The following is a 22,622-nucleotide window of genomic DNA, read 5'->3' as shown; positions in this document are numbered from 1 at the left end:
CCTACATCAGCTAGATGTAGGCAAGTGTGTGCAAGGCGGTATTGAATGTCACCTCAAATTTGTCTCTCGACCTGTTAGGCAACCTGATGATGGGTTTAGGGAAAATGTTAGTATCATGTAGTAGCCTAGACCTTTCGCTGTTACGTCGAACTGGGTGAATGGAATATGAATTACAGTCATCCAATATCCTGTAATAGAATTAAAGCCATGCTCATGAAAAAAAATCTTCCTCCCTCGTCAATATGTTCACTATCATTACACTTAAACACACTTATTAAAAGTGTACTTCAATTTCATATGCTATAATTGTAATTTAGTATACCCATTCAAAATACACTTGGAGTGGTTTTTAAAACATTTTTTTTATGAAACTGCTTTTGAGTGATCAAGTACACTAAGTATAATTTCAGTTAAATTTAAAGTACTTTCTGAATTTCTGTTCAGAAGAGTGCAGAGAAAGAGAAAGTTGACAATGATAACGATTGTTTATTCCACGTAAGGGAACATGCACAGGTGAGGACCATGCTTCCTGAGTATACTTTTTCATAGCACAAGAAAATATCAAATCAAATTTAATTTGTCACATGCACCGAATACAACAGGTTTAAGGTTTAAGAAACAGACCTTAACCTTAAACCAGGTTTAAGAAATACATTTATTTCCATGACATAATTAAAAAGTAATTTTGGACTGACCAATAGTTTCAAATACATGCAACTTAAAAGTTATATATCACAAAATGTTGATTTGAAATCTTTTAGACATCAGAGCAACCTTGAGGCAATCTTATTTGAGTCAGAAAAGGTTATACATATGATAGGGAATATATACAAAACTTCCTTAGCTACAGTATACATATCTCCCTGGCATATTACGTCATATATGCAGCAGCATACAAGACATTTTTGGACTTACCTTGTTGTGCTGTGCTCACTTGATAAAGGTGGTGTGGCAGTCTTTCTTGTGGGCAAATTTTGTCAGGAAACTTTGTCATCCAAGTCTGGCATTTTATGAATTTATGGTGCTTTCAAGACAACTGGGCACTCATTAAAAAAAACAATGTTGAATCATGACGTCAGTGATCTTCAGGTTAGAGCTCTGGAAAGATGGGGTAGATGATTCTCTTCTCATCATTCATCTTAAAAAAAACGTATATTGGAAATAAAACAATCCGCCATCATTAACACAATGGAAAAATATAAAGATGTATTATTGAAATATTGTAAATAGCATGGTCGACCGAGAAAAACAAATTGATCAAATTTATGGCCAAATGTCAAACAATAATGCAGGCATTACAGATGTGGGTCTGAGCATGAGGGTCTGGGCAGATGAGATGTAGTCATTGTATGTAAGTTGTTGTTCGTATGTATCCAATTGTATATGGAGTGGAAAAAAATAATTATTGAAATATTGAAAATAAAATTATTTTTAAGTATACTTTCAAAAAAACATTTGCATATTACCTTGCTTCCTTTTCTGCAGCTGAAGTTTTTATTTAGAATATTATGTTTTTCCTCATATTTCTCTTATTCAAATGTTTTGATGTTAATTTTCCAACTGGGTAATGTTGTACTTTTAATTACACATCACACATTTTTTTAAATGTTAATTTATCACCGATATGTGAATAACTAAAAAGGGAAAAATGCCACTGATGCAAAGTTATCGAATATGTTACTTGTAAATTGCTGCTCCAGTCACAACTGTTTTGTAAAGAGCCTGTTGTAACATTGGCTGAGATGATGCCTTGGCTTATCAAGGTAACCTTTAAATGGCTCAAAACAATAGCCAATGTGATAATTGAGTAGGTCTATTTGTAAAAACATACTTGAAGCACATAAATACACTTTATTTGTAAAGAAAATACAGGGATTCTAATTCAAATACCATTTAATTGCTCATGCTAGTATACTAATAATACAATGATGTTGATTGGTCAACTACATCAAATGTTCATTAACACTGAATTAGAATGTTTGTATACAGTACTTCTAATTTATGAGAAATACAAAGAAAATTTACTTAAGGTATATTTGTTTTGCTCTTTATCCAACATACTTAAGAAAACACTGAAGGACAAAAAAGTGTCCCAGTTTAGATAATTTGAAATGCATTTAATATACTTCAATGCTAATAAAGTTGAAATTAAATGCAAAAAAATAAATATAATTTAGATATTTTTAAATATACTAAAGTATATATATCATGGACAGACTTCTATTTAATTAAATGTATTAATGAAGTATGATTTAAGTATATACAGTACCAGTCAAAAGTTTGGACACTACTCATTCCAGGGTTTTTCTTTATTGTTATTATTTTCTACATTGTAGAATAATAGTAAAGACATCAAAACTATGAAATAACACATATGGAATCATGTAGTAGCCAAAAAAGTGTTAAGCAAATCAAAATATATCTTATATTTGTAAGATTATTCAAAGTAGCTTCCCTTTCACTTGATGACAGCTTTGCACACTCTTGGCATTCTCTCAACCAGCTTCATGAGATAGTCACCTGGAATACATTTAAATTAACAGGTGTGCCTTGTTAAAAGATAATTTGTGGAATTTATTTCCTTCTTAATGCGTTTGAGCCAATCAGTTGTGTTGTGACAGACACATCTCAACATCAACTGTTCAGAGGAGACTGTGTGAATCAGGCCTTCATGGTCAAATTGCTGCAAATAAAAACACTACTAAAGGACACTAATAAGAAGAAGAGACTTGCTTGTGCCAAGAAACACGAGCAATGGACATTAGACTGGTGGAAATCTGTCCTTTGGTCTGATGAGTCCAAATTAGAGTTTTTTGGTTCCAAATACTGTGTCTTTCTGAGACGCGGAGTAGATGAACTGATGATCTCCACATGTGTGGTTCCCACCGTGAAGCATGGAGGAAGAGGTGTGATGGTGTTGCTGGTGACACTGTCAGTGATTTATTTACAATTCAAGTATGGCTAACACAGCATTCTGCAGCGATATGCATCCCATCTGGTTTGGGCTTAGTGGGACTATCATTTGTTTTTCAACAGTACAATGACCCAAAATACACCTCCAGGCTGTGTAAGGGCTATTTGACCAAGAAGGAGAGTGATGGAGTGCTGCGTCAGATGACCTGGCCTCCACAATCACCCGACCTCAACCCAATTGAAACGGTTTGGAATGAGTTGGACCGCAGAGTGAAGGAAAAGCAGACAACAAGAGCTCAGCATATCATGAATCTGGTTGAGAGAATACCACGAGTGTGCAAAGCTGTCATCAAGGCAAAGGGTGGCTACTTTGAACAATCTCAAATATAAAATATATTTTGATTTGTTTATCACTTTTGTGGCTACTACATGATTCCATATGTGCTATTTCATAGTTTGATATCTTTACTATTATTCTACAATGTAGAAAATAGGAAAATACATAAAAACCCTTGAATGAGTAGGTGTGTCCAAACTTTTGACTGGTAATGTATATCTTTAAAAACAATTGCACTGAGTCCTGGTCAAAATTAGTACACCATATAAGGAACATGGTTTCCATTTGGGATGCAGACTATGTGTAGCTGCGTTCTTAAGAAATCGTGCGACCAATGTCTCCATCCCCTTGTCTGAAACGTGCCTGGAGTCGTCATATCTCACTTGCTCCATCCAAGGTTGAATAAGTGATTAACACTCACGATGTGGCAACCTGTGGATGATTAGTTTCCTCTTACTTCATACAAATTTTCCTAATTACCAATAATTATTTTTATAACTTTATAGTTTACTCAAATCAACTAAAAATGGCTTCTGGGCTTATTTCCTCCATCTCCATCTCCATCTCCATCTCTCTCTCTCTCTCTCTCTCTCTCTCTCTCTCTCTCTCTCTCTCTCTCTCTCTCTCTCTCTCTCTCTCTCTCTCTCTCTCTCTCTCTCTCTCTCTCTCTCTCTCTCTCTCTCTCTCTCTCTCTCTCTCTCTCTCTCTCTCTCTCTCTCTCTCTCTCTCTCTCTCTCTCTCTCTTAGTAACCCTGGCTGCCATCAGAGAGGAACCATCTCATTCAGTTAGACAGTGGCATAGTGTGCCAATTTCATGTTAAAAATAGAAAGGCCTAATTCAGTACAGAGGAACTTTAAAAGAGCTACCTGCAGTAATTTCCTGAGTGGGTCTGCCCCCCGCCCTTTAAATCAACAGGCTGCCTAAATGAGGACTGTGATCTTTCCTGACTGCTTCCTTGTGGGGGGATGCAGAGAGAGAGGCAGGGGGCTGTGTTTGATGGGCACAGGCCGCCCACTCCCCTTTTAACTACAGGCAAAAAAATATCAGCCTGGCTCTGGTGTTCTGGCTCTCTCTGTCCCCCCAGCCCAGCCCTGCTCACACACATACTGCACTTCCACCTGTTGCTCCCCCGATAACGGTGTGGGACAGGTACCTCTCTCTCTCCCCCTGGGCTGGACCCTCAGCTGTCGGGATGGGCTGGGCTGGGCTGAGGGGACTAAGAGAGCCAGAGGGCCAGAGCGCCAGAGTCAGGCTGATATTTTGAGTGTATGTGTGCGTGCACATGTGTGTGTTACTACAGCCTGTGCCCTGTGAAAGCCCAGTATCACACAGTCTGTGTCCACAGCTAAATACAGAGCTGAATTCTCTCATTCATGTTTTAGAAACTATAATAGTCCACAGAGTTTAATACATCTTTAGTGTGATGAATTCTTGGCCCTTTGGCATTAAGGGGCCTGTTGTTGGTGTGCAGGCTCTATGTGAGTACAGTATTTGCCATTCAGAACAGCAGCTAAGTGACTAAGGCTCTATTTCTGTATGTGTGTTTTTTTTCTTCTCCAACCCGCTTTTACCATCATACGGACAAGAGGCAATTGGCCTTTTCCAATGACGTGCCGCAGACTGAGTAGGTACTGTGAGGTCGATTGTGCCCGGGCAGCTGTGCATCTCTCTCTCTCTCTCTCTCTCTCTCTCTCTCTCTCTCTCTCTCTCTCTCTCTCTCTCTCTCTCTCTCGCTCTCTCGCTCTCTCTCCCTCTGTGTCTCTCTCTCTCTCTCTCCCTCTCTCTCTCTCTCCCTCCCTCTCTCCCCCTCTCTCCTGTATCTCAGTGTATGAGAGAAAGAGAGGCCTCTCTCTGAGATGGAACTAGTTACTGATGTTCTGATTAAATACCTTCCTGTTTGTGTCTGAAGGATCTGATGATGATTAGCATCTAGGGAATGCTGGGGGTGAACGCACAGACCAGACAACAAAAACATAGCCCAGACTGATTAGACAAATACCTGGGATGCCGAACAGAACAGTCACTTTTATTGAAAGAAAAAAAAAACATTGTATATTTTCATGTTGATATTACTGCGGTGCCGGTGGGCTTGGAGGCACAGAATGTTACTGGCCAGCGTAGCCAAGTGGCTGGAATAGTTTCATTTAGCCTTATCAAGAGCTTGTTTTGACTACAGTAGCTGCCATGGTGGTTGTTGGTCTTGCGGGAAGAATGTTGGGTTGTGATAGAGGTGACAGAGTTAGAAATAACATCTTGGACTTATAATATAGTAAATAGCCATTTTAATATTTCACCTTAGAGCCTTGTTAAAGTTGTGTAACAAATTGGTCTGTCATTCAGTTCTGCAAAAATGTTTTTTTTGGGGGAGGTGGGGTTGTGACGAAGGGGAGTCCAAAGTCATGTTCGTTCCCCAGTCAAATCTAAGTGCATTCCTCCAAGCTCCAACCAGACGACTTCAGAATCTGTCACACTGTCGCTAGCCAACCAGACGACTCCATCGTATATAATTACCTTCCTCTTTCCCTTCACCATCTGAGACGCCACCATCACCCGATGGAAGCCAAACAAACGTCTTTACAAAAGCGATACTCCAAACGTAAATGTTTTTCTCATGTCTGCGTCTTCAATGAAGGACAAAAGCCACAATAACAAAAACAGAGAGTGAGTGGGAGACACGGACTATATTTGGAAACAGACGAGGGGACGACAGAGCTCTCTCTCTTTCTGTCTATCTCTCCCTCTTTCTTCACTCTCTCTCTCTGAGCCAGCTGTTCCTGGGAGGCAATATAGCATAAAACTGGCTTTATCTGATTTAATGCTGCTTATGGGGGTCTCCAGTGGTGACGGGGGGCTGGATCAGCTGGCATGCTGGCTGGCCTTGTCACCGACCCGAGCGCCAGGCAGGGCCACAGTCTGGGCACTGCTTTGCCTTGAGTCACTGGGAGACAGCTGATGGTCAGGCACACGTTCCGACCCAGACCCCACTCTGTCTGGAGTGGTGCACCGTCCCCCATTCCTTCAACCCCAAACAACTGGCTCTCTCTCTGACTCTGTTTACATTGCACTGACTGGCTCTGACTGGATTGTTTACTTCACTGTGTTTGTCTTGTGATTCGCTTCAGATCAGTCAGGGTTTGGGTGTTGGTTGGACCACCGGCCAGGCAGGCGTTATCTGTGCCTGATATCATGTCTGACAAGAGGCTGCCTTTGTTGCTAATGACACCCAAACAGATGTAGGAGTTAGTATCTCAATAACCTTTGACCTGTAGCTAAGTGATGCCATTTATTTCATGAGATTTAACATAATAGGCCAACGCTCTAATTAGTACCAAGACAAAGACTAGCAGGGGAAGACTAGCCTTGTCCCAGATCAGTTTGTGCTGTCTTGAGTTGGATAGACAGCAATAACAGATCTGGGACCAGGCTAGAGGAAGACAAACATTATTTGGTTTAAAACAGCCACTTCCCTTGCCTGGTATGCAACCATGAGGCTAGCTACCATGACTGGTTGTGGTGGCAATGTGTGGTAGCAGCTGGTCCAGGGGCCACCTCTCCCCCCATAAAGCCTCTCCTGTTGGCCACACAGGGGAGCTCAGGACTAGCCCGAGGACTCCGTGGACCCCAAGCCCCCAGTCAAACCGCCCCCAGGCACCCCAGCCCCATGTGTCCCTGTCCTTTGACATTTAAACCACACTTGTACACCTCCCTTGTTGGGGCACCGTGCATGGTTGGTTGGTAACAGTGTTTTAGCTACCAGCTGCCAACAGGCCTGGTGAGTGTGGCGACAGACAGACAGCCAGAGGGAATCACAGACAGACCCAGCAACAGGTTTTCAGGGTAGGGCAGGGCTTGAAGACCAGGCTGGTGAACAGATGATGCCATGTTTGTCCCATTGAGTCATTGGCATGTTGATGAAGGTGGGGAGAGATGTCAGGAGTCATTGTTACATTGGTTGAACAAGTTGCTTCCTCGCAACACAACACTACTGGAGTTAGACGAATATTACAGTTGAAGTACTTATTGTCAGTTTCACAGGGAGGTTGACTACCAAGGTTTCATTTCAGATGCAAATTCGCATCGAAGTGTAGTGGTATCGTAAAGCCTCTTTGGAGAAATCATGGTCCTGGAGGAACAGCCGTGTGCGTGTGTCTGGGTGGGTATGCGTGTGTGCTCGTGTGTGTGTCCTTGCATGTGCCTGCGTGTGTGTGTTTGGTGTGTTTGTTGCCACTCTCGTCCCCTGGGCCACCATACTGGGGACCAGTAAAGAGGGGAGGACTTCCAGCTGTCGCCAAGGACATTTGCTGAAAAAGGCAACTGGCCCAATATTTTACAGGACCTCACTCCCAGGTCCCTAGTTTTATTCCACATCCACAAGGCTTTACTGGCAGATTTGTGAAATAAAATGATTATGATATGTTTTTATGACAGCCAGACTGGAGTGGCATCCTCATGTGTGGTGACAGCTTGATGGAGCCGACTAAATAGGGGCTAGACTCAGTCTGCGAAGGACTCATAGAGTTACAATACAATAGATGTTCTATTTCATTCTGTCGCTGATAGTAATGTGGAATGCTGTAAGGTGCTCCCTATAAAAGACATGATTGTTACATTTTCCACACCACGGTGATGATAAGACCAAGAGGTACCTATGTAGAGCCATTTATTCACTAACTGACAGGCTCTCATTCCGTGATACAGACTTCCACGCATCCGCATTGCTGTGAGAACAACAGGAGCAACAACATGATAGCTAATTCACTGCTGCCTCAGCAGTCTGACAGGTAACTCATCAGTCTCATAATTCACCTCTTTACCCTGCTACTAGCCTGTTTATCCACCGCGTGTATCTGGTGTTCAGTGACATTTTGCCGACTCTCACATCGTTCAACGTGAAAAAACGCTAATGGGCCCACCACCGTGATTTCAAAGCCATCGCACGTCTCCGTCTGAATTGATGTTGAGGTGTTTTTTTCTCTCTCTCTACATGAAAGCCGTCACTGTTCCCACACATTCCCCCTCACAGCTCCTCAGTCATGTCCAAACAGGGTGATCAGTAAATCAAATAACCCCCCCTCCCGTCCCTCCAGCTGTCATTCTGTCCGTCTGCTGCACTGTATGTGGGCCCTGATGGCCCGGGTCAGGGGACTAGGAAAATGGCACTCCCAACAACAGTGCTTAGGAGGGTGGAGTGAGAGAGATGGATGAGGGGCTGAGAGGTGGGGTGGAGAGAGAAAGAGGCCACCCGCCCCATACGGACGCGGATTGTACCTCCTTGTGAAAGTAGCTCTGAAACAAAAGCAGCTTTGAGAGCACGCCTACTCAGTGAAGGAGATTAGGCGGTGGGGAGCGCCTGTCCCTGCCCCCCCCTGGAAAGGCTTTGGCACGTGGCAAAGGCCTTGATACTTATCATGTGCGTCAGGTGCTCTCGCTTGGTTTCCTGTTCTTTTAAATACCCCCTCCTCCTTCTCCCTCCAACCCACCACCAAATCCCTCTGCTCAAAACCCAAACCACCCTCCCTCCACTTCTCCTCCCTTTTCTCCTTTTTACAAATACAAAGAACATATTGTATCTGCCAATGTTAAACTGAATCCATTCGTCTTGGCAGGGGCCGGACGGGCTCTGTGTATCTGAGCTGTGCTCCGTGTGCTTCCAGTTGGCCGTAGTTACTGGTCGGTTGGTCCGATCATTGGTTGGTTGTTGGTGAATTTGATCTGTGCACACACACATTTGTTTAGGATTATTTCTCTCCTGCACTGGATTCAAAATCAACACACAAAACACCTAGATGCACGGTTCAAATCAACACACAACCCTTGAGTCTACACACACATACAGTACACACACACACACTTTACCCAGATTGTACCAGCTTTGTAGCAAAACACACCACACCCTCAGTGTCATATTTGTCCTGTGGTAATGACAATAACACACACACACACACATACACTACCCTCTGTATTTATTTGGACAGTGAATCTAGAATTTTTTTTATTTGGCTCTCTACTCCAGTGCTGCAACCTGGACACAGCAGTAGACGTAACAATGCATGTGAAATGCAAAACGTATGATAGGTTGCGAATTCCAATGTCTGTGGCTAACATTAGCTAGGTGGCTAGGTGGCTAACATTAGCTAGGCTAGGGGTTAGGTTTATGGTTAGGGTTAGGAGTTACAGTTAGGGGTTATACACAAAAACTATGTTTCAAGTGAGAATTATGCAGGTCTGATGCCGAAAAATATAATAAATTCTTGCCTACTTCAGCCATATTTTTCTTTTCATTTTGCAAAAATAGTAGTGTGTAGTTCCAGTGGTTAGCTACACCACTACATGGCAAAACAATAATTCACTTCTGAAAACCCTACCAAGATAAACTAAACTACCACCAAGATACTATAAAATGTAGCTTAATTACTAGTTGAACTACATGTAGCTCCCCAACATTACTTCTAATGTATTAAGTAGTCAAACGTGTTGTGTTTGGTCCCATATTCCTAACGTGCAAGCCAGGACTACATCAAGCCGTGACTCTACAAACTTGTTGGATGCATTTGCAGTTTTGTTTTGGTTGTGTTTCAGGTTATGTTTTGCCCAACAGGAACTGAATGGTGAGTACTCTATTGTGTCATTTTGGAGTCACTTTTATTGTAAATAGATGTTTCGGAACACTTCTACATTCATGTGGATCCTACCATGATAACAGATATGAACATACCCCAAAAATCATGAATAAATATCTTATCCCCAAAATAAAGCTAACCTCCCCTGTTATTGGTAATGGTGAGATGTTAGCATGTTTTGTTGTAGCCTATGAATGGCATGTCACTCATCATTATTCATGATTCATTCAAGATTTTTCTTGATCATGGAATTATCAAGATTCATTCTGAAATGTTCAGAAACATCTTATCTACTCACTTAGAAAGAAAATTAGTCAAGTCATCAGTCACCATTCAGTGGGCAAAACATTACTCAAAACACAACCAAAGCAAACTGCAAACCCATCCAACGAGTTTGTAGAGTCACAACCTTGATGTAGTCATTGTGTGCTCAAAATATGGGACCAAATACTAAACTTTTGACTCCTTTCATACACTAAGTGAATTTGTCCAAATACTTATGACTTCTTCACATTGGGGGACTAGATACTCAAATCCCAAATGCTGGAGTATAGGGCCAAATGTAAAATATAAGCCTCACTGTCCAAATACATATGGAGTGTACATTCACACACATCAATATACCCAAGCGATGAGATATGAGTATCGCATTCCTTTGTCATAACAAATCTCATGACTAACAATCTCTCTCGCAAATATGAAAGAGATGAGTTGACAAGAGTTAACACACAGAAAGCAGGAAAAACAACGCTCTAAATGACACTGGGCTAGGTCTGCTTTGAAGTGAATCTGTCTGTTCTCCCCTCTCCCTCCTCTCTCCTCCCTCCATTCCTCCCTCTTCCCTCTCCCTCCTCAGGACCTTTCTGTCCCACGCTCCCAGAGAGGAACGGACATCATAAAACATCTCTCTTGCTTTTTCTCTCTCTCTTTTCCTCTCTCTCTCTCTGTATATCTCTCTCTGTCTTCTCTCTCTCTGTCTTCTCTCTCTCTCTCTCTCTCTCTCTCTCTCTGTCTTCTCTCTCTCTCTGTCTTCTCTCTCTCTCTGTCTGCTCTCTCTATCTCGCTCTCTCTTCCTTTCTCTCTCTCAGTCTCTCTGTATACTGAGGGAGAAGGCAGATGTCTAGGAAGTTATATGGTACACTAGATCCCATAGGTCATCTGAAGCTTCATCTGCGCTCAGCCTCTCTCCTCGCTCCATTACTCTTCTCAAGGCCTAACCCTGGGAGTCTGGGAGGAGGCTGCATCTCTCCTCCGTTTAAAATGTACAAACATGGCTGGAGACAAAAGCCAACCCCCCCCTCTGTCCTTCTGTTCCTACTTCCCTCTATCCACCCTCCCCTCCTTCTAACCCCCCCCACCCCCCCTCTGATGACCACAGTGCAGCTTGTTAGTCACACACATAAACATATACACACACACATACACACAGCGAGCCCAGTGTGTGCTCCTGCTGTACATTGTCCATTGTGTGAGATCTCTCTGCTTCTGCTCCAGGAGATGGTGGGGGGAGGTAAGGCTGGGTCAGGGGCCATAGGAGGGGGGATTTCACACAATGAGAACGCAGCCAGGCAGGGCAGCGTAGGCCTAGGCAGAGGGCCCCGAGTAACCCCTCGGCCGAGCCAGGCTCACCTGACCTGACCCCATGTTGTTATTCCTGAGCAGGGGAAAAGGAAGCTCCACTGACATGCCCTCGGCTTCAGACCCAAGGCCCAGAGACAGTGAGGGAGAGAGAGAGAGAGCCCTAGCTGAGGTTGGATGGGGCTGGCTGGGCTGATGTGCAGGGGCTCCAGTCTAGGGTCACCAGAGGGAACATAAATGGCACACATATCACGATGGGCACCGATCGTGACTTGTGGAATTGTTTTCTTTTGCCAATTGTCGCTCCATTTTTTCCCTACTCTCTCCCAATTTTCAATGGTGATGGAGAGCTACGGCAGTTCAATGACGGGAATCTGGTTTTTAATAGGGCTAACTCCTCTTAGATGCCAGTCCAGTAATAACCTAAAATGAACACAACTTCAACGTCTGAAAAAAAAAAAAAAGTTGAAATCAGGTTCATTTTCAGTTCTGATTGAAAGTTGAAAAGACATTTACAGATATTGAAAACACTTATTTTTTGGTCATTGATTTTATGGAAAAATTTCAACTGCACACGCATTCTCAATGAAATAACAATTTTATCACAATAATAATTGTTCTGTCTATTTATTATAGGAAAGAGGAGCCTCAGTAACGGTTACATAGATGTTTTTTCCTTGCTATGACTGTGATATGTTGTTATTTATCTACCTTAGCTGAATACACTGACTGTAAGTCACTCTGGATAAGAGTGTCTGCTGAATGACTGAAAATGTAAATGTATAAACAAACACTTACAAAGCATGCTGGGTATTACTCTAATGAGCTCTGCCCCAAAAACAAGTAAAAATGTGGTTGGTCCGGACGAGACCAAATCTGAACACTTTACTGTTCTCTACTGTGCTCTACTGTATTGTACTGTACTTTACTGTACTGTACTATACTCCACTTTTCTTTACTGTACTGTAATGTACTGTACACGGCTGTGCTCTGCAGTACAGTACTGTGCTGTCCAAACTTGCGAAACATAAATGTCTATGATTGGGCCAAATCAAGGCCAGTCTGTGGACGTTGAAGTCAAAGCCAGTCCAGACCAGATCAAATCTGAACCAAACATCAATGTCTACAGTATGTTTGGGCCAAATCATGGCCAGACCGGACCGGACCAAATCTGAACCAAACAGATGTCTATGATTGGTTCAGATTTGGTCCGGTACAAAAAAAAGACATCTAAAAGACGTCGGCATCTGTCCGTGTTTATTAAGAGGACATTCCTGGAGATGTTGCCGTTTAAACCTGTGTTTTTCTCCTGAATACTACTTCATAATACTACCTAATAATAGTTCTACATATACACATCTAGGATATAAAACAATTCTCAGCCTATTACTTTCTCACGGATTTGTTGCAATAGAACGTCTCTATTTCTTAGTATCCATGCTATTACTGTATATTATTAACATTCATAAACTGTAATACCTCAACAGCAGCAACCCGACCTTTCCCTCCCTCCAACAGATGGCAGTATGAATCACATGATTACATGTGTCAGAGAGTTTCCCTGAAGTTTTCCTTCCAGAAACCTTGTTTAGATTAACCTACTGTGTTTGTTCCACTCAGATGGTAAAGCTAGAACAGTTTTTCCCCGAAGCAGCTTCAACACAGAGTAATTATCCATAGTAATTATGCTATTGCCCCTCTGGAAAGAAAAAAAATAAGCTAAATTTAGACCTGCAGTATTATATTCTACCTCGACCCAGCCCAGAAATGGACTGCGTCCGAAATGGTAACTTATTCGCTATATAGTGCACTACTTTTTGATCAGGGCCTATAGACTCTGGTCAAAAGTAGTGCACTATATTGGTACTAGGGTGCCATTTCAGATGCAGACATGGCCTTTATTTGGACTCAAAATGAACCATGCAATTAGACCAGGCAGTCCAGTCTTTTAGTCCAGTCTGCGAGCAGGAGGAGATTTGCTCGATGTGCTAATTAACTGTGACAAGAACTACTATAATTTTAGGCAGGTTTCTATTTCTCTCGTTTATTTTTGCTGTGTGATAACTGGTGTTTAGTAGGCTGACTAGGGTCACACATGAGTATGAATTGGACAGACCTAGTCCCAAGCTGTGACAAGCCTGAGCTCTGGACTGAACTGACTGCTTTGCTGTTGTTGTTGTCGTCAAACAAACTCAAACGAACAAAGAACGGGGCATTTGGCGTTCAGCAGTGTTTAGCGGCTGGGTGAGGCTGCTCTGCAGATAATACAGCTGGTCCCAGGGAAGGGGCAGGAGGTAAGCCAGGAACGGAAGGGTGTTCCTCTGTCAACACAGCCACTGGGTCCTGGTCCCCTGTCCCCAGTTGGTCCCCACTAAGCCTACGTTCCCCCCACTGCTGTCCCCCTGTGAAGAGACACTTTGGGACAGACTGGGTTGCAGAGAGAGGGTTGGGCCTCTATGGGTCTCAGAACAGTGTTTCCCCTACTATTGGTTAGGCTTGGCAGGGTGGGGTCCCAGCCTAGATTGTTGTCCCCCTCCTAAACAAATTTGGCCCATGTAGTTTCAGTTAAACATTCAATTGAAAATGTTTGTGTTTTTCAGGCTACTGTGTTATCCTAAGGGCTTTGGTGCCTCGCCCTATATATAAAAAAAAAAAGATTGTGCCACATAGTATGAGTGGGGCGGGGAGGCTGTCTGGTGGTTTGTACCATGTGTTGTTTAGGAGGGTGGAGTGGGTGGGTTGGGGACAGCTGAGGCATCACCTGTCCGTGTATCACATGTCCTTTGACACAGTGAGGCAGACAGCGTTGTCACCAGCCATCCCTGCCCCTCCACAGTGACACGATCCCAGCAGCGGTCAGTCAGTCACACACCCTTCTATGTTGCCTGCCACTGCCTACCCTGGGTTGAAGTTGCCAGCAGGCATAGAGGTGGTTTGATAAGCACCTTGCCTGAGACCAGACGACTTGTGTTAGCTCCCTGAGCTAACACCTATTAGGCTAGGGTGAGAGTTGACTGGGATGTGGACACGAAGCTAGGGTTAGGATTAGGGTTGTAGTTGAGGCTAGGGTGAGAGTTGGCTGGGATGTGGACACGAAGCTAGGGTTAGGATTAGAGTTGTAGTTGAGGCTAGGGTGAGGGTTGACTGGGATGTTGACATAAAGCTACACTGAAAAAAATGAAGGTTCTTAAACTGTTCTTCCTCAGAGCTTAAGGCTCCTTGGAGAACTCTTGCCCGATAAAGAACCTTTGAGTTAAGTGTGGGGTTCTTGACGTGGCATCTACGGTTCATCAGAATTCTAAAAGGCACTTGAAATGTATGGAAGTTATTTTCATACCACGCAGCAAATTGGCCAGTGTTAACTAGTGTTGATTTTTCAATGTAACATTTCTAGTGTTGATTCAAGAGTTAAATTAGGACTGTAAATAGTTACATTTAAACTAAGCGGTTAGTGTTGGTGTTCAAAATTGGAGTTGAACCAAAACCACACCCATCGTTATCATATTTCCCAGCATGCTCTATTGCAGGTAGATCTTTTTGTTGTTGTTTGTTTCAATATCTACGTTTTTGCATATACACTGATTGAGTAATTAATCTTATGCTACTCAAATATAAATAACATAAATGTTTCTAAACTATTCCAATCTGTTACTTGGACTTATTGCAACCATTCGTGATACTGAAATGTTTTTTCCAGTTTAGATGTTTAAGATAGTCTCATATCTTACTCTTCCCATACCTGGCAGTCATTCTGAATGTAGGTTGCAGGTGAATAGAAATTCAAAATGTTGAATATCCCCACTCTGGCTGGATTCTAATAGGAATTATACATCACTTTGGAAACTAGCAAAATGTGACTTGCAGGCCTGATATGGCCTGCAAACTATGAGTTTCAGGTCACTGCATTATGGTAAAACTAGGTCCTTAAAATAAGTCCTTACGAAATATATATTGTCTTAAACAATTACATTTTAAAAACAACATATTATTCACTTACGATCTCACTTGGTGAAGGCCACAGGACAGAGCATGTGAGAATGCAACAGCCATGTCTCTGTCTCTAGCAAACACAGTCATGGGTGGTACTGGTAACTCTTAAATTCACTCAAGGCACCCTGGGAAATATACAAACAAGGCAACCCTACAGCAGGGCTATTCAATTCCGGTCCTGGAGGGCCGAAACATTTCTGATTTTGGATTTTTGTATGGTTCTTCAAAGAACCATCCTATTTATGGTTCTTCAGAAACCCTCAAATGTTTCCCTTATTGCATCGCTCTCCAGAACCTTATTTGGTTCCAACTCGCACCTTTATTTTTAAGAGTGTAGAATTAGGGTTAGGGTTGTTACTGAGGCTAGAGTTAGGGTTGAACCAGGATGTGGACATGAAGCTAGGGTTAGGGTTAGGGTTGGATTTAAGGCCCCCGGCAAAGGAGGAAAAACACAGTAACAAGAAAGGCTTGTCCATAACCCTAGCTTCAATCCCTAACCCTGTTCAGAACTCTAGCTCGAGCCCTAACCCTAACCCTGTTCAGGATTTTAACCCTAACCCAGTTCAGCCCAGATACATGACAGGAATTCCTGACACATGCTAAAAACCATAGGCGTGCTGAGAAGTATAAATGACTGCCGACATGTTTATGATACCGTTGTATGTTCTGCCCACAGACCAGGGAGCATGTGGTCTATCTTCTTAACACAGCTATTTAGGTCATGATAAACATGGTAGTCTAATCCAAGGCTTGTTCAAACCTTTCTTTTTTTTTTGCTTCCTTCCTACTTTGATGATTCTATGATGCCTGACTGAATCATCGCTGTGGGGTGATCTTATTGTATGTGATTTAATATGCTTCATCCATGGTTTCATATCCCAATAACAATGAGCGATACACAATGTCCTGGTCTACTATAAAAGTGTCATGGCTGTCAAGCACACACACTCAAAGATGGATAAGAGGAGCCTAATCCTCAACACAAAGAAATACCAGTGAAGTCTGCAATGTGAATTTCAGACAAAATACTGCATGGTTCCTCACTATCAGTTATGACTGGAATGAGAGTCTACACATTCCTGTCTGTCTGTTGTATGAGATGCCATGGCTCGTTCATGTACTTTGATGTACTTTTCTCTTCCCTTCAACTTCATCAGGACCCATTACCAGGTATCTCAATGACTATAGAGTTTGCCAGCTTGTAGTCCTAAAAAACGGAAATTACTTACCTCTGGTTCGTTCAGCCATTCCTATGGGAGAAATGAATGGGGAAAGACTAGGGTTTTGGGATAAACGCTGAAAATAAGGTCTGAGGTTAACACAGATCTGATACGTTTTGTTCTATAAGATAATAGCAGTCAGTTTACATGAACTTTATGAATTATGAAGCCTTTATGTGCTTTTTCTGATTACATATATAGTATATAGTCTTATTTTTTCTACTGCATCATTGATTGTACGTTGTTTTACTCCATGTGTAACTCTGTGTTTTTGTATGTTGTCGAACTGCTTTGCTTTATCTTGGCCAGGTCGCAATTGTAAATGAGAACTTGTTTTCAACTTGCCTACCTGGTTAAATAAAGGTGAAATAAAAAAAATAAAAAAATAAACGCTTCAAAATTAACAAAATGTGGCGTTAGCTGATGAAGATGATCTCATGGAACAAAACGTATTAGATCTCCTCAGCCTGTGTTTACCACAGACCTTATTTTCTGCACTTATCCAAAAACATTACAAAAACTCCATTCATTTTCCCATAGGCTTTGTCCAATGAACGTGACTCATGTATATAACACGAGTTAGTTCCTACAAAAAGACCCCATTAGTATTGATCTCTATTGCATTTATAAATCAGGTTAACAAGTAGTGTTAAGTACAGCCTAAGATAATGCCTTCCTGAAAAGATAACTGGATAACTCAGATATAAAGACGCAAAGCATTGCAGTAAAGATCTGTAAAAAGTCATTGATGTTCAGAAAGGTGTGTGCGCACGAGTGTGTGTGTCTGTGTGTCGGCAGACAGTCTGGGTTAGTAATAGAAAGAAGTCGCCTGGTGGAGATGCGATGTCCCTATCTATTGGGTGACAGACACACCTTTGTTTACAGTTGCAACACCATGTCAACAGTAGCCATGCAGCCACAGCTCCTTGTGTGTGTGTGTGTGTGTGTGTGTGTGTGTGTGTGTGTGTGTGTGTGTGTGTGTGTGTGTGTGTGTGTGTGTGTGTGTGTGTGTGTGTGTGTGTGTGTGTGTGTGTGTGTGTGTGTGTGTGTGTGTGTGTGTGTGTGTGTGTGTGTGTGTGTGTGTGTGTGTGTGTGTGTGTGTGTGTGTGTGTGTGTGTGCACTAAGAGCCCTCCCTCCCACTCCTGGATCACTGAACTAGCCCAGCTGCTTTAATGAGTGGTTTTAGTAGGTAGACCGTGACAGATAGACGAACATGTCATTATACACCACTGGTCTGTCATTGGGATGGGGTCATATTAGAGACCTGGCATCGCGGACAAAAGAAAGGCACAAACTCAGGGACACTCCTCAACTGCTGCACCCATTTAAATGCCCTCACTGATTTACTCCAGTCACGCACATATAATTACTAGATTTCCACTAGATGGGCCAGCTGCAAAGTCAAAATTGGCTATATATCGTAAAAATTCATAAAAAATGTAAAGTTTAAGTTAGTTTAGAATAAGTAAGTATTCTTAATAATAATAATATGTTTAGGTTTAGTTTAGAGTTCAAGTTCAAGTTTTATTGTCACATGCACAAGTACAGGGAAATGCTTCACTTGCTTCGCTCTACACAATAGTGCAGTTATCAATATCAAAATAGTGTAACTAAAAGTATACAAATATATACTGTACAGTGCCTTCGGAAAGTATTCAGACCCCTCTACTTTTTCCACATTTTGTTACGTTACAGCCTTATTCTAAAATGGATTAAATAAAAAGAATTCCTCAGCAATTTACAAACAATACGCCATAATGAGAAAGCGAAAACAGGTTTTTAGAATTTTGTGCAAATTAAAAAAATAATAAGCAGAAATACCTTATTTACATAAGTATTCAGAACCTTTGCTATGAGATTTGAAATTGAGCTCAGGTGCATCCTGTTTCCATTGATCATCCTTGAGATGTTTCTACAACTTGATTGTAATTCACCTGTGGTAAATTCAATTGTTTGGACATTCGCAGTTCACAGTGCATGTCAGATCAAAAACCAAGCCATGCGGTCAAAGGAATTGTCCGTAGAGCTCCAAAACAGCATTGTGTCGAGGCACAGATCTGGGGAAGGGTGCCAACAAAAATTCTGCAGCATTTAATGTCCCCAAGAACACAGTGGCCTCAATCATTCTTAAATGGAAGAAGTTTGGAACCACCAAGACTCTTCCTAGATCTGTCCGCCTGGCCAAACTGAGCAATCGGGGGAAAAGGGCCTCGGTCAGGCGACTCCCGCAAAACACCAGTCTCAACGTCAACAGTTAAGAGGCGACTCCGGGATGCTGGCCTTCTAGGCAGAGTTCCTCTGTCCATTGTCCTGTATTCTTTTCCCATCTTAATCTTTTATTTTTACTGGCCAGTCTGAGATATGGCTTTTTCTTTGAAATGCTGCCTAGAAGGCCAGCATCCCGGAGTCGCCTCTTCACTGTTGACGTTGAGACTGGTGTTTTGCAGGTACTATTTAATGAAGCTGCCAGTTGAGGACTTGTGAGGCGTCTGTTTCTCAAACTATACACTCTAATGTACTTGTCCTCTTGCTCAGTTGTGCACCAGGGCCTCCCACACCTCTATCTATTCTGATTAGAGCCAGTAGTACACAGCGTTGTACGAGATTTTCAGTTTCTTGGCAATTTCTTGCATGAAATAGCCTTTATTTCTCAGAACAAGAATAGACCGACGAGTTTCAGAAGAAAGGTCTTTGTTTCTAGCCATTTTGAGCCTGTTATCAAACCCACAAATGCTGACGCTCCAGATACTCAACTAGTCTAAAGAAGGCCAGTTTTATTGCTTCTTTCATTAGGACAACAGTTTTCAGCTGTGCTAACATAATTGCAAAAGGGTTTTCTAATGATCAATTAGCCTTTTAAAATGATAAACTTGGATTAGCTAACACAACGTGGCATTGGAACACAGGAGTGATAGTTGCTGATAATGGGCCTCTGTACGCCTATGTAGATATTCCATAAAAAATCTGCCGTTTCCAGCCTAAATAGTCATTAACAACATTAACAATGTCTACACTGTATTTCTGATCAATTTGATGTTAATTTAATGGCCAAAAAAATTGCTTCTCTTTCAAAAACAAGGACATTTCTAAGTGACCCCAAATTTTTGAATGGTGGTGTATATAATAACGAAAACACCAGAAATAGGAGAGGGAGCTATATACAGGGTCAGCGCTAATACCAAATTACTGGAGTATTTGAAGTAGATATGTACATATAGGCGGGATTAGGAGAAAGTGATTGATAGCAGGGTAAATAATATTAATAGTAAACTAGCAGCATAAGTGGTGGGTGGGAGTGTGGTGGTGCTGAGTGTGGTGGTGCTGAGTGTGTGTATCTAAGTGTAAGTGTGTGAGTGAGGCTGTGTGTGTGCAAGAGTTACAGTATAGGTGTGATAGGCAGATATACATGTAGACAGGGCTGGAAAGTGACTGGTAGCAGGAATATATAAATACTTGTGGTAATAAGGCTAGGGTTAGGTTTAAAGTCAGATTGTATGACTTTGTGGCTGTGCCAGCTAGTAACTACCCTGCAGAGCTGCCTCCAGTACATGAGTCATCTCAATAAATGCCAACCTGCCAGTCAAGCATGTGTATAATATGGCCGTCTCTGTTGTTTGTTAAATGTCCTCCCTGTAGTCACCCATTATACAACATGTGCCCTTCTGTTGTTTATTTTGTGTGTGTTGTATAAATAGATATACCAGATGGACCATAAGATAGAGGCAGTGCTGAAGATCTTGGTGGACCAGTACAAGCCCAAGGCAGAGCTGCTCCTGAGGGCCCCAGCCCCTCCACCCCCAGCCCCCTCCAGCTCCCACATCAGCATCGTGAGACGTCAGAGCATCGGCGTCAGCTTGGACGAGGGGCGGTGATGTCACAGTGGACAGACAGGCGCCAGTGATGGAATCACCAGGGGCTAGGACCAGGCATGAGATATTAGCTGCTTGGCCAGGAGGGCACAGACTCAAATAAAGAAAAAGGGAGTACTCCTCTTACTTCATTAGGAAGGTGGTGTAGTTTGGCTACTCATACATGTAGTACCCCATGCTACGCCTTGTCTCATAACCCCCAAAACCTTTATGTCACTGTCTTTGACCTCTGACCTTAGAGAGAGAATGTGAACAAGTCAACTCCTGCTTCTGTTCCCCTCTGGTGAAGAGGTTGGCTTGTCTGAAGGTTACGGGAGGTAGAGAACTTTGAGAGGTAACATGGCAGCAGTATACTGGCAGCCACAGGCATGCCGTCCATCCTCTGTCCCCCACATCATGGTGAACGGGCATATGGGGTTCTCCTCTTCTTCAGAAGTTTTTTCTCTCTATCTCCCTTTGTAGTAGCAGCACTATGAAAACCTGCTACTGAAACTTCCACAGCATAGAGTGTAGGGAAAGCACACATCATTTCCTTGTAGTTACATAAGATTAGCCTGCCACTTTCACTCCTCTGTAAATAGTCACATAAGCTATGCTAATGTATTCAACTGTATTCATTCAGTGAGGCACATCAGAGCACTGATTATTATTATCATTTCCAAGCAAACCAACACATTAATGACATTATTAGGAGCACTCACTAAAGACCACAGCAGACCAGCAGTCTAACAGAGGAATTCTTCAAATCCTACTGATGATTTTGGCACCATAAAAACCTAAATGCAGCACCACTATTTCCATATAGCCACCAATTCATCTCAGCTTACTGTATTTAGGCCTGGCGTATGTTTGTAGGTAGTTATCAAGTGACATAGAGAAGGACCAGGAGATTATCTGTTGACTTTGCCCGGGGTGTGCGTCTGTTAGTGGCTGGGCCTGCGCTGCTGGAGCAGAGTAGAGGGGTGAAAAAGCTCTGCAGGAACTAATCTGGCGCTGATTTACGGCTACGGTTAAGCTAATAAAAATAGCAAAACAGCCGTGACAAGGCAGAGTGCAGTATTACAGAAATACAGTGATAGAAAGAACAGTATGGGGAGTTATGGTACGGCCTTTTGCAGTTGACTCAACACCCCGTGCCAAGATTTTCACTAGGATATTCCAAAGAACCACTTCACCCCCCACCCTTCTTCATGCTAAAACATTTTCATTTTCCTTCTTTGGACTCCAACTGCTGTATGCAATTTGAAATGAATTTGCCCCATTAGAGAGCTGATTATTTTTCATTCTCTTTCTAATTAAGTGCTGAATTCCTGGTAAGGGGAGATTACTCTGTGTGTGAGTTGAGTAATGAAAATAAATACTGGAAAAATTTGTACAATTTAAACAGTAGGCTTACATAATTTAGTGTGAAGTCCCTGAAATATCAGGCTAACACTAAGAAAGAGAGATGTACCAGGCTTCGATTTTAAAGCCCTTTAAAGCATTTGAATAGAAAGAATGCTTCTCTTTGAGTTTCTCACATATTTCTCGACGTCCGGGACCCAGCTGGGTTTAGCCAGTAGAAAATATATTAAAACAATAACCAAGCAATGAATGCAAGTCCTTCCATTATTATAGTATGCACATTCTTCAAGTGAGAGAGAGAGGAACAGAGAGAGAGAGAGAGAGAGAGAGAGAGAGAGAGTGAGAGACAGAGAGAGACAGAGAGAGACATAGAGAGACAGAGAGAGAGAGAAAGGGAGAGAGAGTGAGAAAGAGAGAGAGAGTGAGAGACAGAGAGAGAGAGACAGACAGAGAGAGTGAGAGACCGAGAGAGAGAGAGAGAGAGAGAGACAGAGAGAGAGAGAGAGAGAGAGAGACAGAGAGAGAGAGAGAGACAGAGAGAGAGAGAGAGAGAGAGAGAGAGAGAGAGAGACAGAGAGAGAGACAGAGAGAGAGAGAAACAGAGAGAGAGAGAGAGAGAGAGAGAGAGACAGAGAGACTCTCCACTACTAGTATATATTTTAATATTTTGCCGCGGTTGAAGATTAGTTGCATGTATTTTCTATTAACAGGTTGCTTTTTAAAGCAAGTCTCTTTGAGATAACTGCGCC

At 42.4% G+C, this 22,622-nt stretch overlaps 1 protein-coding gene across 1 annotated transcript in view; it reads left to right on the top strand.

Moving 5' to 3' along the window:
• The window catches only part of LOC106560953 (potassium voltage-gated channel subfamily KQT member 1), a 248,252-nt gene extending 225,987 nt beyond the window's left edge, over window positions 1-22,265 (top strand). Inside the window, exon 18 of the mRNA XM_045688129.1 lies at window positions 20,356-22,265. Coding sequence (XP_045544085.1) covers window positions 20,356-20,532 — 177 coding nt within the window. The 3' untranslated portion in view covers window positions 20,533-22,265. The remainder of the gene's footprint in view (window positions 1-20,355) is intronic.
• The last annotated feature ends 357 nt before the right edge of the window (window positions 22,266-22,622 follow it).

Source organism: Salmo salar, chromosome ssa10 (assembly GCF_905237065.1).
Source record: "Salmo salar chromosome ssa10, Ssal_v3.1, whole genome shotgun sequence".
NCBI lineage: Eukaryota > Metazoa > Chordata > Actinopteri > Salmoniformes > Salmonidae > Salmo > Salmo salar.
This window is presented reverse-complemented; position numbering and strand designations above follow the sequence as displayed.